This window comes from Chamaea fasciata, unplaced genomic scaffold, assembly GCF_029207755.1.
Source record: "Chamaea fasciata isolate MVZ Bird 193981 ecotype frontalis unplaced genomic scaffold, bChaFas1.0.hap1 SCAF_27, whole genome shotgun sequence".
NCBI classification, from domain to species: Eukaryota; Metazoa; Chordata; class Aves; order Passeriformes; family Sylviidae; genus Chamaea; species Chamaea fasciata.
This window is the reverse complement of record NW_027094112.1, coordinates 3357888-3371888: the sequence shown is the minus strand read 5'-3', so window position 1 is coordinate 3371888 and position 14001 is coordinate 3357888. Positions and strand designations below refer to the sequence as shown.

Below are 14001 nucleotides of genomic sequence, written 5' to 3'. Positions count from 1 at the left end.
TAAGGGCGGGAGGCAGGCAGGAAGGGTAGTCCCACTCACCTGTACAGGAGCAGCAGGGGTGCCCTCACCCTCCCTCAGACTGCTGTCAGCATCATCTCCAGCTCCACAGCCTCAGCCAAGACCCATCCCCACAGAATAGGGAGGGAAGTGCATTGGGCTGCCTGGCTGGTTGTGGTGTGAGGCTGTTGCACTCACACTTTCCCCTTCCCAGCTTGGCAAGGGGTTGCTGGAGTCCACCCCTGAGTTCCCAGCAGGAGGGAGGGAAAAGCCCAACCCCGGGCGCGCTGCGTAACCACCACAAACACCCGCGCTCAGGCCCAGGCAGGCAGCAGGTGTGTGGGCAGGCAGCAGGTATGCAGGCAGGAACGCCTGTTTGTGCTAAAGCCACCCTGAGATCAGACAGACCATTGCCCAGACACACCAGGAACAGCAGCAGGTCCCCAGCCTTGAAACTGAGCCCCTGAGCACCTGCTCTGGCAAGCAGCAAGACCCTCCTTAGGGCATCACAGATGCATTCACAGAGACCCCAAGTCCAGGAAGAAACCAGGCACCCAGGGAGAGGAGCCAGCAGATGGCAACAGCACTGCACACAGTGCCCACTGGATTATTCTGAGTGGGACCAGAGAAGCTCTTCTCCAAACTGGTCCATCTCTGGCTGCCTGAGGAAACCACCAGCATCAGTCCACCCCACACTGTAAGCACTGGGTGGTCCCACAGAGATCCTGGGCACCTCCAGTAGCTAAGCAGTCTAGGCACAAACGACACCACACAAATGAGGTGTAGTGGGGGCCACTGAAGCTCACACCCCACAGTTGGAGCATGATCCCTAGCACTCCATCACCAAATCACTCCAGACCCTTCCTGCTTCCAGGATTTTAAGGCAATTCAGCATGAGTAAGAGGCACTGAGACCTTGGATAGCGGATGAAGGGCACACAAGCCAAGGCTGTTCATACAACTCTATTCACAGCTCTCCTGTGACTGAGCCTCTCACAACCCCTCAGGTGAGGAGGGCAACGGGTTCCAAATGCAGCACATCTCCATCCTCAGCCTCTCCTGAGCACAGATGGTGCTGCCAGCAGCACAAATGGTAGGGATGGAGCTGCAAGGGGCTACTCCTTCTTCCATATTGACTGCAGGTGTCCCAGGGTTTTGGGGTATCACAGTCCATGCAGCAGTGACAGGAGAGCAGCATCTTCCAAGGCCATCGTGCTCCAGGGACAGAGGCATTGTGTTCATGAATTCTGGAGCACCATCCCAAGCCTGTCCCACTGCAGAGCTTCTCCACACACTGTTCCCCTACCTCTTCCCAACTTGTATTGTAGAGTTTCCCCGGAAGTATCAGGCAAGGAATAATTCCCACAATTTCCCTCAAGCTTCCTTAAGCACACTGGAGCCAAGTGAACACCAGCAACAGCACTGTGATGAAAGCAGCTGTGCAGGAGCAGCTGCACAGCCCAGACCAGGAGCCCCATTTCTCCCTCCTCAGGAAGGGCCTCATTTCCCTACCAAGATGTGGGACATACCAGGAGCAGCCCAGCACAGCTCAGTGTCCACCAGAACTGCTGTGCTCTGGTCCAGTCCCTGCTGCATTAAGAAACATGAACATTGTTGTTATTATAGGTTTATAAAAATTTTGTTTTAATCACACAAAACTGAAGTTTGTGATGAAGACTAAGTCAACAGTTCCTCTTAAATACCAGGATGCATAAGACACTGCATTAGGCACTAGGCAGCAGCCAACATCAGTTAGAGTCTGGCAACAGAAGCCATTTAATACCTCCCTTCATTCTTTGTGGAATTACAGGCTTTTGCAATACATGTCATTCCCATCGACAGGTTACCCAAGGTTTCCCCCACCCCACCTCTGTACATCAGTAAACCTTGTGTATTCCCACCAGAGCAGGGTTAACAATATTAGTGGCATCACAACCATCAAGAAAAGGACAAATTTCTATACAAGATTTTTTGCAAAAGTTGCAACAGGATTAGTGCATTACGACAGAACCGAGAGAAAAGAAGAGTTGGCATGCTGGAGTCCAACACAAAGAAAGACAACAGGCAGCTCGTTGGATGTACTATATTGACAAGATACTGATTGGTTACATGGAGAAACATACAATACAAAATACAGAAGAAACCAGTTTTGCTTCCCTCTGCCCCACCCCAAATACTCATCATTGATTTGGTCAATAAGTGGCCCAAGAGCCGGAGTTTGTCTCTAATGCTACAGTTTAGTGGTTGTTCTGGGCGCATCATACGGGATCAGCCTCAGCTCTTACAGACAGGGAACTTTAAACACGTGTCCCAACATCCCTTTGTTTCCCATAGTGAACTACAGTGCTGTGGGACCTGGGTGCTGCTGGCCTCACCCGCGGGACGGCCACGCTGGCTGGGCAGACACCAGGTCCTGCATCCACCACCACCAGGAAGAGGGAAGAGCAGAAGTTCATATATTAAAAAAGTGACTTAAGACTTAGAATTGAATTAGTATTTGTACAGAAAGGTGCAGGTGGAAGAACTCCCTCCAGCCTATGATCAGAAAGGGATGGAGAATCACAGCGGCACCGGCAGCAGCCGCCCTACGGTAAGTGCGATCGTTAGCGTGGGTTCCAGTCACGTCCTCCAAGGGCTCGCGGGCCGGAGCAGCTGCTCAGTTGCTGCAGCACTGGCTTCTGCTCGGCTGGCTGCTCTCCTGAAGGTCCACCACCCGATTCCTGCCTGGGCCACCAGGAGCATTCTGGGGTTCATTTTTTGGCAGTTTCTTGGCTAGAAAGAAACAGGATGTTAGCAGGGTCCTCCAGAGCGGCCAACATCCTCCCACTGCACATCCCAGGCTGGGTTCAGCCTGCTCCAGCCTGAGCCCTCATCACCAACTGAGTCTGTGACAGGACAAACACGCAGTTTGCACTGCATGCCAAACCAACCCATCCTTGGCTCCGGCTGGCATCAGACCTGCTCCCATCTCCACCACCAACCCAGACACAGGGACAGGGAACCAGCTTTGCAAGGCTAAGGCTCCACACACTCAGGGAATGACCAATCACACCAGTGTGGCAAACTGGACACCTGCCCCAGTAGGAGCCACCAGCCCTGGCTGACAGAGGACCCTCTTGGTCTGCAGTGCTGGCACTCGGAGCCCTACACACAGGCCATACCTATTGCCATGAAGATTTCATTCACATTCATCGCTGTCTTCGCTGACGTCTCCATGAACAGCAAGCTGTTGTCATCTGCATATGTTTGTGCATCCTACAAACAATCACATCAGAGTGCTAAAGGCAGCCTGCAAGGAGGCCCAAGCAGACTTCACGCACTTCACTTGTCAACACACTAACTGCTGGAGAAACACTATGTCCCATCTTGTGCCAGAAATTCCCTCTCCTGTCCCTGCCTCCACCTGGCCTGGACAATGCAGGGACATGCTACACGAGCAGCCCTGCATGGCCAGTGTCCCACAGCTGAGCTGGGGCACAGCCTGACTGAGTCACATGCACATACAGAGCCTGGGAGTTGGGTCAGCTGGGAGTGTGTCACCCGTTTCAAGAGCACCACAAGCAATCCTGTGTGAGGGCTGGTAAGAACCTCTCCTCAGCGCTTGCCTCAGATGAGGTAAGAGCTGTGAAGGGCAGAGAACAAGCTAGGAATGATTCCTCATGTGTCTCGTACCCAGAAGATGCTGTTTCACACCCTGCAGACATCCCACATGAGTAAGGCAGCAAAGGAGGCTGAGGACAGAAGCTTGTGCTCTGTGGGCCTCCTCCTCTACATTCACCAGGACTTTCACCAGCCAGGGCCACATGTGCTATGACAGAAGCAAGGGAAGGGCAGAGCACAGACCCTGCTCAGTGGCATTCTGCAGTCCTCAGCAAAAAAACTCACTTTCATTCTCCCTCCAAGCATATTTTACATAGCCGCCAACTCCCTCACTTAAGCAAGAAGATGCTTTCCTGACCTGCAACAACTCACCTGGAAGTCCACAGCTCTCTTGTTAGCAAGGTCTGCCTTGTTTCCTGCTAGTGCAATTACAATATTGGGGCTAGCCTGCCTCTGCAACTCTTTCACCCAGTTCTTGGCTCGTACAAATGTGTCCTGGAAACAAACAGGAGGCAACAGTCAGGAAGGGCAGCATGTAGGAATCCACAGGGCAGATATGATTAGAACAAGGCTTTCCTGTGAGAAGTGTTCTGCCTCTGCAGCACTTGGCAGCAGGATCCTTTATCAGCTCACAGCCTTGGCCAGAGCTGAGAAAGAAGCCACGAGCAGTTTTCAAGAACTTGGCACTCACAGCCAAGTACCTGCAGGGCTCTGACCCAGACACGCTCCCAGGGCACCGAGAGCCTCCTGGCAGCCCCCCAGCCCTGCCCACACTCACTGTGTTGGTGATGTCGTAGACCACGATGGCTGCCTGAGCCCCCCGGTAGTACATGGGGGCCAGGCTGTGGTATCGCTCCTGCCCCGCCGTGTCCCAGATCTCAAACTTCACTGTTGTGTCATCCAGACACACTGTCTGTGTTAGGAAGGCAGCTGCAAGAGAAAGGGGTTTGCCTCAGCTCCAGCAGGACAGGGCTCAGAGCCAGAGCAGGAGCTCAGAGCAGCTCTGCTGCCACATGGGAGTGAGCTGAGCCCTGGAGAGGCCAGTGCCACTGGCTGTGGCAGCTGCAGCTCTGCTGTGTCACACTCCCTGCTCACAGGAACCAAGAACCATCACACAGTGACAGGAAGGTGGCCCAGAGAGCAGCCAGCCCCTGGAGCATCCACACTGCCAGACCCTCCCAGCAGCTCCTGAAAGGGATCACGCAGTCCAGTTGTGGGACCACCATGGTCAGACCTGGGGAGCACCAGTAACAGCACCAAACTCAGCCACACTCACACCACGCCTCCCAGTTTAGTAACTGGTTGTTTTCTTGTCCCAGTGAGTTTCACACCATGTGTTACACTCAGCACAAAGACACAGGTCTCAGGTACAGACTGAGGCAGAGCACTGCCCTCCACAGAGGAGAATTAGGCCCTGCTTGCCAGTAAGCCACACTTCCAGCTGTGCTTACACCCTGCACAGGTCAGAGGGGGACAACTCAAGCCTTTCTCAGGACACCCCCTAGTATTGCTGCTCAGAGACCCACATGCCAACCAGCCTTTGGTTGATTTGTGATGCTGTGCTAATGATTTCAAGCTAAAAAACGACTAGACCTGAAAGCACTCTGAAAGTAGTTTACAGTATCAGGCTAGAAACAGCCCAGAATCCCAGGTCATGGTCTGAAAAGATAATTAAGGGCTATAAACCAAGCTGAAGGCCTCAGTTCCAATTAGAAGCTGGAGCTGAGGCACAGGAAACAAAGCCTCAGAGGCAAAGTGTGGGGTTGCCATAGCGTTATTCTCTGCTGTGCTGATCATTACACCAACAAACAAATTGTGAACCAAGAGTTAAAGCATTAACTGTTTGGCTCTATTTATAGCAAAAATCTTAGACCAGACTGAAATAGCCAGCCTTGCTTCTGACACCCCAGACTGACCCAGCAAGGTCAGCACCTCCTGGCCACAGGCATCTGGAGCTGGCACTCACCTCCAATTGTGCTCTCCTGATACTCGTGGAACTGCCCCTTCACAAAGCGCAGGACCAGGCTGGACTTCCCCACCGCTGACTCGCCCAAGAGAACAAGTTTAAACTGGCAGATTTTGTTCCCAGCAGCTGGTCCATTCGGTCGGGCAGCTCCACCTCGACCTGCCATTGTGGGCTAAGTGCAGGAGTGCCGAGAGTTAAGGATGCTGCAGGTTCTGCACTGGATCCACCTGTAGGCAGGTTGCAACTGGAAGAGGAGGTCAGAGTTAGTGACACGCTCAGGGACCAGCTGCACCAGTTCTAGAGGGTGGTTTGATCTGCAGCCACCATCAGCACAGATGGCTGGTGGTACCTTCCCAGAGGGGAAAGTTATCAGCTGTGAGCACCACAGAGCAGTTCCTGCCAGGCAGCAGGATCTCAGTCTGCAGAGCCTCTCTGGAAAAGAGGTAATGGTAATACAAGCTCTCCTCCCCACCACTGGGCCCTCCAGCACTTCCACCTTGTATGGATGTTACACACACCTTGCCAGGGTGAGGCAGGCAAGGAGCACCCAGCACACAATGAGTGTTATTAGAGCTTTGTCTATTCAAGCAGCAATTACTCAGTTCACAGAGGTAACTGAGGTTGACCTTTAGCTCCCTCCTCCTTTCCCCAGTTCACAAGGAAGCAATTTCAGACTACCAGTGCCATACAGAGCCATCCCAGCGCCACAGTGGCAGGAGATCACGAGGCATTTGGACAAATGGAGTTTCTAGAGATGTCTGTTTATCCTGAGGCACTTACACCACAACATTCTGCACCTCCCAGCAGGCCCAAGGACAGCCCTGGAGCCAGGCAGGTGGTTTGCTACAGCAGGGGCATCTGAGGAGGCGCCCACCTCCGAAAGGCACCTGACAGCAGCTGCTCTCAGGGCACAGGCTGTCCCCTCAGAAACTGACAGCAGCTCCCCCTCCAGGAATCACCACCCAACCTAATCCAAGCAGAGCCAGCACCTAAAGGCTTCCCACACCCATCCCGGTGCCTCAGCGCCCTTATCCCACAGCATTCCAGGTCATCAGGCTACTGCCCACGTTCCTCACATGGACTGTTCAAAGCCAGCATGAACAGACAGCATCCCCTGGGATCAGCATTGCCAACCAGTCCCCAGCACCAGCCTCACGAGTGGTGCAGAAGCACAAATCCATGGCAGGAACAGCAGGACAAGCTGATTTGCATCCCAAGTTACCCACAAGTGAATCCCAGCTCCTCCCTAAGCACTAAGCTCTGCTGCCTGCAGAGAACAGGAATGCTTTCCAAGTACACAGTTACAGATTTAGGCACATTTCCTGTACCCTTCACAACTCCCACTTCCCTGTGGATGATAAATGCTACAGCTGATTGCATCTGCTCTGGATCACCACTTTCCCTTCTACTCTCCTAATGCAGGCTGTTTGTTGAAAGAAAATGCCCCCAAAGCCAATTTCTCCTTGCCTGAGAGTATCCCCAAAGAAACCGTGTACATCCTGCATTTTCTCAGCAAATATTAGCCATCCATGAATAAGAAGTTTAAAACAGGTTGAACTGGAGTAGAGAGTCCTGAGAAGAAGGCTCATGCCTACTCAGGACAGAGGAGAGTTTCAAATAGCTGCTTTCCAGGGAAAGGCCTGTCCAGCTGTGACTGCTTGAGGTTACTTTAACTATGCCTCAAGTTTAAACAATCCCACTGTTTGATAGGGAACCTCCAGCCATTTCAGAGCTACTGTGGAGCCTGTGAGTGCTAGAAGCTGGAGAACATCAGCAGCTTACACAATACAAAGCACTTGAGCATACACTGACCTAGAGACATCTCACCTCAAATTGCTCTGACCACGAGGCAGTCGGGCACCAGCTGTTAAGCCAGTACCAGCCACTGGAGCTGGCAGGTAGGACAGAAACCAAGGAGCAAAACTTCTGAGTGCTGTGGGATGATTCAGGAGCCAGAGCTGTGAAGCCATTGGTCTGAGTCCAGTCTTGGGTTAAGCAGTGAAGATACTGTAATTCAGAGCTGAGTCCTTGCACATAGCATGGTCAGGACTCCCCTCCCTCTTCTGAGGAAGGTCAAACACTGTTTGACAGGATGAGAAGGCTTGATATGAAACAAACCAACAACAGGCTTCGCTGGACAGTGAGGGAGCAGCGTTGGTTGCTCTTGTCAGGAGCAGCTTGGTCACTGCCAGGTTCAAGAGGCTCAGCAGGAGCTCTGCATCTCTACCAGCCTGAGGAGACGTCCACCTTTTAGAGTTTCCCCTCTAAACAGAACTTGCAAGGGAACAGCTTTGGTTTAACCTTGTATTTATAACTCCCTGGGCAGTCTACCAGCTCCTCTGCTGCTCCAGACCAACATTCTGCACAAACACTGTGTGAATCACAGTGTGTCTGAGTTATGGCCTCCCGAAATCTGATAGTGGTAATTCCCAGAGCAAAGCAAGGAAATGGGCTTGTTGACATCCTCAAGTCTTAGCCTGACCTGTATTTCACAGATATTGATGCATTTTGCCATCTGGTTGTGCTACATGATCTCCAACAGAATTAGGGGAGCACATCCATGCTGAGCTCACCATGAATAGCCACTGGTCAGTATAGGCAAGGCAGCAGCCAGAGCCTTGACTGCTCAAATTATGGAGAACCAGATCATCATCTAAGGGTGGTCTAAGGCTTGGATACAGGATTACATGGCTTCATGTTCACATGAGAAGTTGCCATATCTTTCAGACGTTTGAGTGGAATTTAGAGACCCCAACTGGTCATTGATGGCCTAGGGCTAAGGACATACCCAAGACCTGGGGGGTGATCAGCTGATGGTCACAGGAGGAAGCAAATAACTGAAGGAAATACCCACCAATGCTCCGTGGCAGGACAGGCACTTTCTGCCAATGCCAACGTGTTTGAGGATTCCAGTCTGACAGAACTCAGCTCTGCAGAGGGAACAGGTGGCTGAACTACACAGCCTGAACCTGTGCTAGATCAGCCTACACCCACCAGTGGACACTAACTTGAGGAACAGGGATTGCTTCCTGCCGTATGAAGCCGTTTCTGGTGCTTGGGGAGCTGTTCATCCTCCCACCTCTCTCAGCACAGAATTGGGCATTCACCCCTTCCTGCTCCCCACGAGAACCCCGGCACTGACACTCGAGCCACGGGTCAGGCAGCCCAAAATAACCACAGCAATACCACACAGACAAGGGAAAGCAGCTGAAGGCCCAGCTTGTCCCAGCCTGCCATGCTAATTCAAGCCATCAAGGCCAGGAAAAGGAAGGGCATGGTGGGGTACTCATGTAATTAAGATTAACAAGCATTAATTTTCCTACTAGTTTCTTTTAACTAGTGAAACCCAGCACTTGGGAGATCACAAGACCCATGAAAAGGCTCATGCTGGATTGTTTACCTGCCCTACCCACCTCCTGCTCACTGAAGCACACACAGGAGCTCTGCATCCCACAGCAAAAGCACCGATTTTTTTTTATTGTGAACTCTTAACATAGCTTCTTGTTTGCTTTGAGATCGAAGTCAAGTTCTAATTCCTGATGCTGTCCCACAAATGAGAGCTCCAGGTCTATCACTTCCACAGTCTGTGCTCCTCCAGTCTCTCCTCTGCCTGCCAGGGTTTGCCAGAGGGGGCTGTACACAGCCAGGAATATTAAATTCAAGAATCTGAGTGCCCTAAATGAGAAAGCACATGCCATGGCTGTGCACTCCCTGCCTGTCCAAGTGCAAGACCATTCTCCAGATATCTCACGATGTTGGGAAACAGCACCAGAGTCCATTTCAAACAAACCTACCCAGGACAAGAACTCAAATCTCCACAGGGGAATTACTGTCAGATCCCCATGTTAACCCCTGCAGGAGACCCCACCCCAGGGAAGCTGCTCATTTAAGGTGTCAGAAGTTAGAGAATCTGATATTTTTGCCCTATGTTCACCCAGTAGCAAGGACTACTCTGAAAGCTGAGGATACTTAGAAACCCAATCCTGAACACTCTGGTTACCCAAAGGACTGCTGCTGCTCTCAGCTATGCAAGGAGTTGCTTCACTGGGGATTTGTTGGCTTAGAACCAAAATACTCAAGACAAAAGCCCCAGTGAAGTATTTATCTCGTTAAATAGCTGACAGCGTTACACGAATTCCTTGGCAAAGGAAGCCCTGAAGTTACCCAGTGGTTTTGCTTCACCTCACACTGCACGGGCAGCTGGCCCAGGGCTGCACAGTCAACTTCAGGACATGGACTCTGGAGCAACTTCCATGAGAAGGACCAGCAGAAAGTGTGGGTCCCACCAGAACCACGCACAGACCGCCCAGGCACAGCAGGGAACATCAACCAAATATTTCAACTCGTCAATATGATTAATAAGAACAAACTTCCTGAGCCTGACTGCAGGAGGGTCCAGGCTGCAGAGAAAGGAGGAACAGACCCACCTGCTACAGAGGAGACAAACCAGGACACACTCAGCCTACAGACCTCAGTCCCATCAAGTTTTATGAGTTTCAATACTCTACCTTCCTACCTTTTCCCTCCCCAAAGACTGAGTCCTCAGTGCCCTGATCAGCAAGGATGCAGTCTGAAGTTCAGGAACTGCTCTGAACTGGCAGGAGCTGCACTACAGTCCTAAAGTGCAGATTCACAGACCCAAATCAGCTCAGACAGCAGTTTCAGCAGCACTCCTATGGCTGTGAGCAACTTCAGATAGTGTAACAACTTCTCTGGGCAGTCCCATATCCAAGACTCACAAAGACCTGGACACGCTCACCTTAATTTAGAGGTAAATACGATTTCCATTCCAAAGTTGAACTACTCATTCAGCTACAGACCTGAACTAGTATCAGCTCCTTCTCATGCAGTTGATATACACATCTGTTTCCTGACATTTGTACATCCATGGCCTCTGGACCAGCCCCAGCAGCCAGCTGTTTTCCAAAGCAGCTTTTCCAAAACAACTCTATCCTCAGAGACTTCAAGGCCACCACCCTGCTGCGACTGTGACAATCCCTCCAGCACAGACCTCTGTGGAAGAGTTTTACATCACCTTTTTTATTTCCCACTAGCTCCCTGTCCCACAGTAGCTCCCTCTTGGAGCCCTCACCCACTTTTGGTTATCCTTGCCACAGCAAGGCTGGAGGATCAACTCACAGATGCAGCCTAGACTGACTCAAATGGAACAAAAGCACCAAGGTTTTAATTCTTCGTTAATTCTGTTTAAATCCTGTTCCTGACACTGACTCCTGTTCAGATACCCTCACCTGACACAGCTTCACTTTGACCAGACACTCAGCAACACATGTCTTGGATAAAACTCACTATTCAGTCAGCAAGAAGGCGACATCAGCAATGCAAAGCAGCAAACTGCCACCTGCACTGCAAAGAATCTGTGACCTTCAGAATATCTTTCCCAGACTGCACAAAGATCTCCTGCCTCAAGCAGCTCCTTATTTGGAGCACTACCAAACCAAAGCAAACATGAAAAACAGTGTTCTCTTATCTGCTTATGCAGGGTTGTTCCAGCAGCTCATCCCTGTGCTGCAGGGGAGGACAGCATTCCCCCCAGCACTCAGACGAATTTTATACCTCCCCAATACTGTCACATCCAGGAAGATTCCCTGTTTCTGGCCAGTGTCTCGAGTGTTTTCAGTGTTATTCTGACAACTTCTCAGGACTTGCATAAGAGGCTGCAAACTTCATACCCCAAGGGAAGAAAACAGCTGACTCCAACATTTCTACATTCTCTCCTCTTTAAAGTCTGCTGACAGGAATACTCTGGGCTACACCCATTTCATTAGGAGCGTTCCCATTTCATTTCCTGTGTCTGAAAGCACTTGGCATTCCTTCCCCCTCCCTCTTCAGGGAGATGCCATGACCACCATTCACTAACTGTGCAGCAGCTGAAGAAGTTTGGATCCAGAGCTGGTGACTGGCAGGGCCTGGAGCAACCCTGGAGCTGATCCCTGCTGAGATGCAGAAGAGCTTTGCTGTGATGGAGGTAATCCCACGTCTCAGCACAACAATTAGGCTTGGCCAAGCACACGCACATCACTAGACAGTTCCTTTACATGCTGCCCAACACTGGTTTCACAGGAAAGCAAAGTGTTCTCTACTAATGCAAAACTAGGGAAATGTTTTATCTTATTATATTCATATCCACGTGCCAAGCCAGCCTTTCCCTCGTGCTCTCCAGTAACTCGAACCCTCTCCAGGAGTCCATCTCACCTTCCCTAGGTTGTTCCATCACCTGAAGAGGCAGGAGCACCTACTTGCAGAGCCTACAGGGACCCCCCCCACTACCTGCACAACCTGCAACCAAATGTCAGCTAAATCAGCCAGAGCACCTTCGAGAGGAGGTTACCCCAGAAACAGATTTTTGGTCTGAAAACTGTTCCAGTAAACTGTTGTGACTCCTGAGGGGTCTGAGGTGATCTCAATACTGAGACCCAGGTACGACCCTGAACATTCCTGTCCTTGACCTCCCAGATCCTGCTTTACCTGCTTGCCTCACTCCAAGAATGCATCAAGATCAACATTGTCTTGTAGCTGCCTGCAGGTGCTACCCTGAATTCTTAGCCCTATTCAGACGTAGTTCTTTCACCTTATTAACCAGGTGAGCTGAAAAGAAATGTAAGACTTTCAGACTCCAGGCAGCAGTGGACATTAGTGGGTATTTCCAGGAAGCTCACTCAGGCTGCATGGCATGTTAAGGCAACTGGAGTGAGTTTGCTTTTGCGGCCCCAGCCAAGGCTCAGAGGCAGCTCAGGAGCCCCAGCAGAGCACAGGCCCCGAGTCAGGCTGTAAACAGGGCAGCTCAAGTGTGCTGACCCTCCACACAAAAAGCTAAGAATAGCAGATGCAAGTTGTTCCACACCAGACTTAAAATAGTGCCTCGACATATTCGACTCTCCAACTCCCTCACAGCATTGAAAACAGCCAAGGTCAGAGCTCCAACAGCCACATCAGAGGGCAGCAACTAAAGGTCAACTGGGCCGGGGTCAGAGCTGGGCTGGGCACCACTCACAGCTCCTGCCCAGCCCCAGGAGCTCTGTCAGCACCTTGAGCATCACCAGGAATAAGGTCCCAGCAGTTTCCCCAGGATTTAGCAGGGCAAGCCTGTTGCTCACACTCACACCTGCACTTCTGGTGCAATCCCACATCAATCACACACCAGGGTCTCTCCTGCTGAGATGTAGATCCCAGGACAGCCTTGCTCGAGATTCCCTCATAGACAAGCCACAAAATGTCTTTGCAGCCTGTGGGCCTTGCTCAGGGCCCTACTGCACCGTGGGTTTTCCCTTCACAAGGGCTCTGGAGGGGCACAAAGCTGTGCTTGTAGTGACCCAGGACAGTCTCCCCTGAAGCTCATGTGCAGCACATCAAGTCACCTCCCTCATTTCAGCAGCTCCCGGGAGCCCAGCTGGGTTTCCCAGCTCCTGGAGTTCCTATTCCCACCTCAGAGGCTGAGCACCTACTACAAAACACGACCCCACCATGAAAACCCCTTCTGTCCTGGTACCACACCTTCCCCAATCCTGTTCAATTTCCAGTCAGTGACGGCTGTGAGAGACGGCAGCTGGGGCACAGCTCCCCGGTACCGGCTGCCGGTGCTCGCTCCCGCTGCCCCGCGGGCCGCTCCTGCTCACGGCCAGCCCGGGGGAGCCGGACCCGAGCACTCACAGCGCCGCCGGGACGCCTGCCCTGGGCCGGGCACCGACCCCTGGGCCGTGCCGCTCCCCGCACCCAGCGTGGCTCCCCTCCCGTTCCCGCTCCACACACACCGGTCCCACCAGGCCGGAGCTGTCGGTGCGCCGCGGCAGCGCCGCTCCCCCGCCCCGCTCGACACGCAGGGCCCCGCTAGGCCGGCGCACGGCAAGAAGAGAGGGTACCCGGCCGACCAGAGCCCCCACCCCGCCGGCGGCGGTGGCGGCGCCCGTCCGGTCCAGCCCCAGCATCGCCCCGCCCGGCACAGCGGCGCCACCGAGTCCCCGCTCCAGTCCCTCCACGGGGCCCCTGAAGCGGCGGGGCCCGGCTGCCGCCCTCGGCCGGGCGAGATCCCGGGGAACGGGTTCACACCCTCGGGCCGGGCCCGGCCACCTCGGAGCCAAAGGAGCGGCCGCGGCCCCACTCACCGCCCGCAGCGCCGCTCCCGCCGGTGCGTCTCGCAGGCCCCGGCCCTCACTTCCGCCTTTACCCGTTCCGCTTCCGGACCCGACCACCCCGTTCCGCCCCGCGCTCGCCGCCCACAGGCAGACACAGCTGCCAATCACCCGCCCCCGTCCCACCCCCGCCGCGCCCCTTGGGCCGCCCCGCCCCAGGGAGCTGAGCGTGACGTCATGCACCCCGCGGGGGCTGCTGGGAGTTGTGGTCCGGGGGCGTCCCAGCGCGACCGGCCCCGTGAGGGACTCGGCGGGGGGGCGCGGGCAGGGTGGGGCGGCCGCGGGCAGAGAC

At 53.2% G+C, this 14001-nt stretch overlaps 1 protein-coding gene across 1 annotated transcript; it reads right to left on the bottom strand.

Annotated features, from left to right (window-relative positions):
- Positions 1 to 1748: 1748 nt before the first annotated feature.
- On the bottom strand, positions 1749 to 13771 carry RAB5C (RAB5C, member RAS oncogene family). The gene is made up of 6 exons (XM_066205122.1): positions 13683 to 13771; positions 5563 to 5806; positions 4375 to 4526; positions 3969 to 4091; positions 3158 to 3251; positions 1749 to 2768 (listed from the first exon to the last, which is right to left on the bottom strand). The coding sequence occupies exons 2-6, from the start codon at positions 5726 to 5728 to the stop codon at positions 2653 to 2655; spliced, it is 651 nt and encodes a 216-aa protein (XP_066061219.1). The 5' UTR covers positions 5729 to 5806; positions 13683 to 13771; the 3' UTR covers positions 1749 to 2652.
- Between the last annotated feature and the right edge of the window lie 230 nt (positions 13772 to 14001).

Excerpts from the sequence above, each read along its gene's own strand:
- RAB5C (XM_066205122.1), bottom strand. The coding sequence starts at position 5,728 with ATGGCAGGTCGAGGTGGAGCTGCCCGACCGAATGGACCAGCTGCTGGG. Across the intron at positions 4,527-5,562 it reads TCAGGAGAGCACAATTGGAG|CTGCCTTCCTAACACAGACA; the intron begins GTGAGTGCCAGC and ends TTTCTCTTGCAG. Across the intron at positions 2,769-3,157 it reads TGAAATCTTCATGGCAATAG|CCAAGAAACTGCCAAAAAAT; the intron begins GTATGGCCTGTG and ends GTTTCTTTCTAG.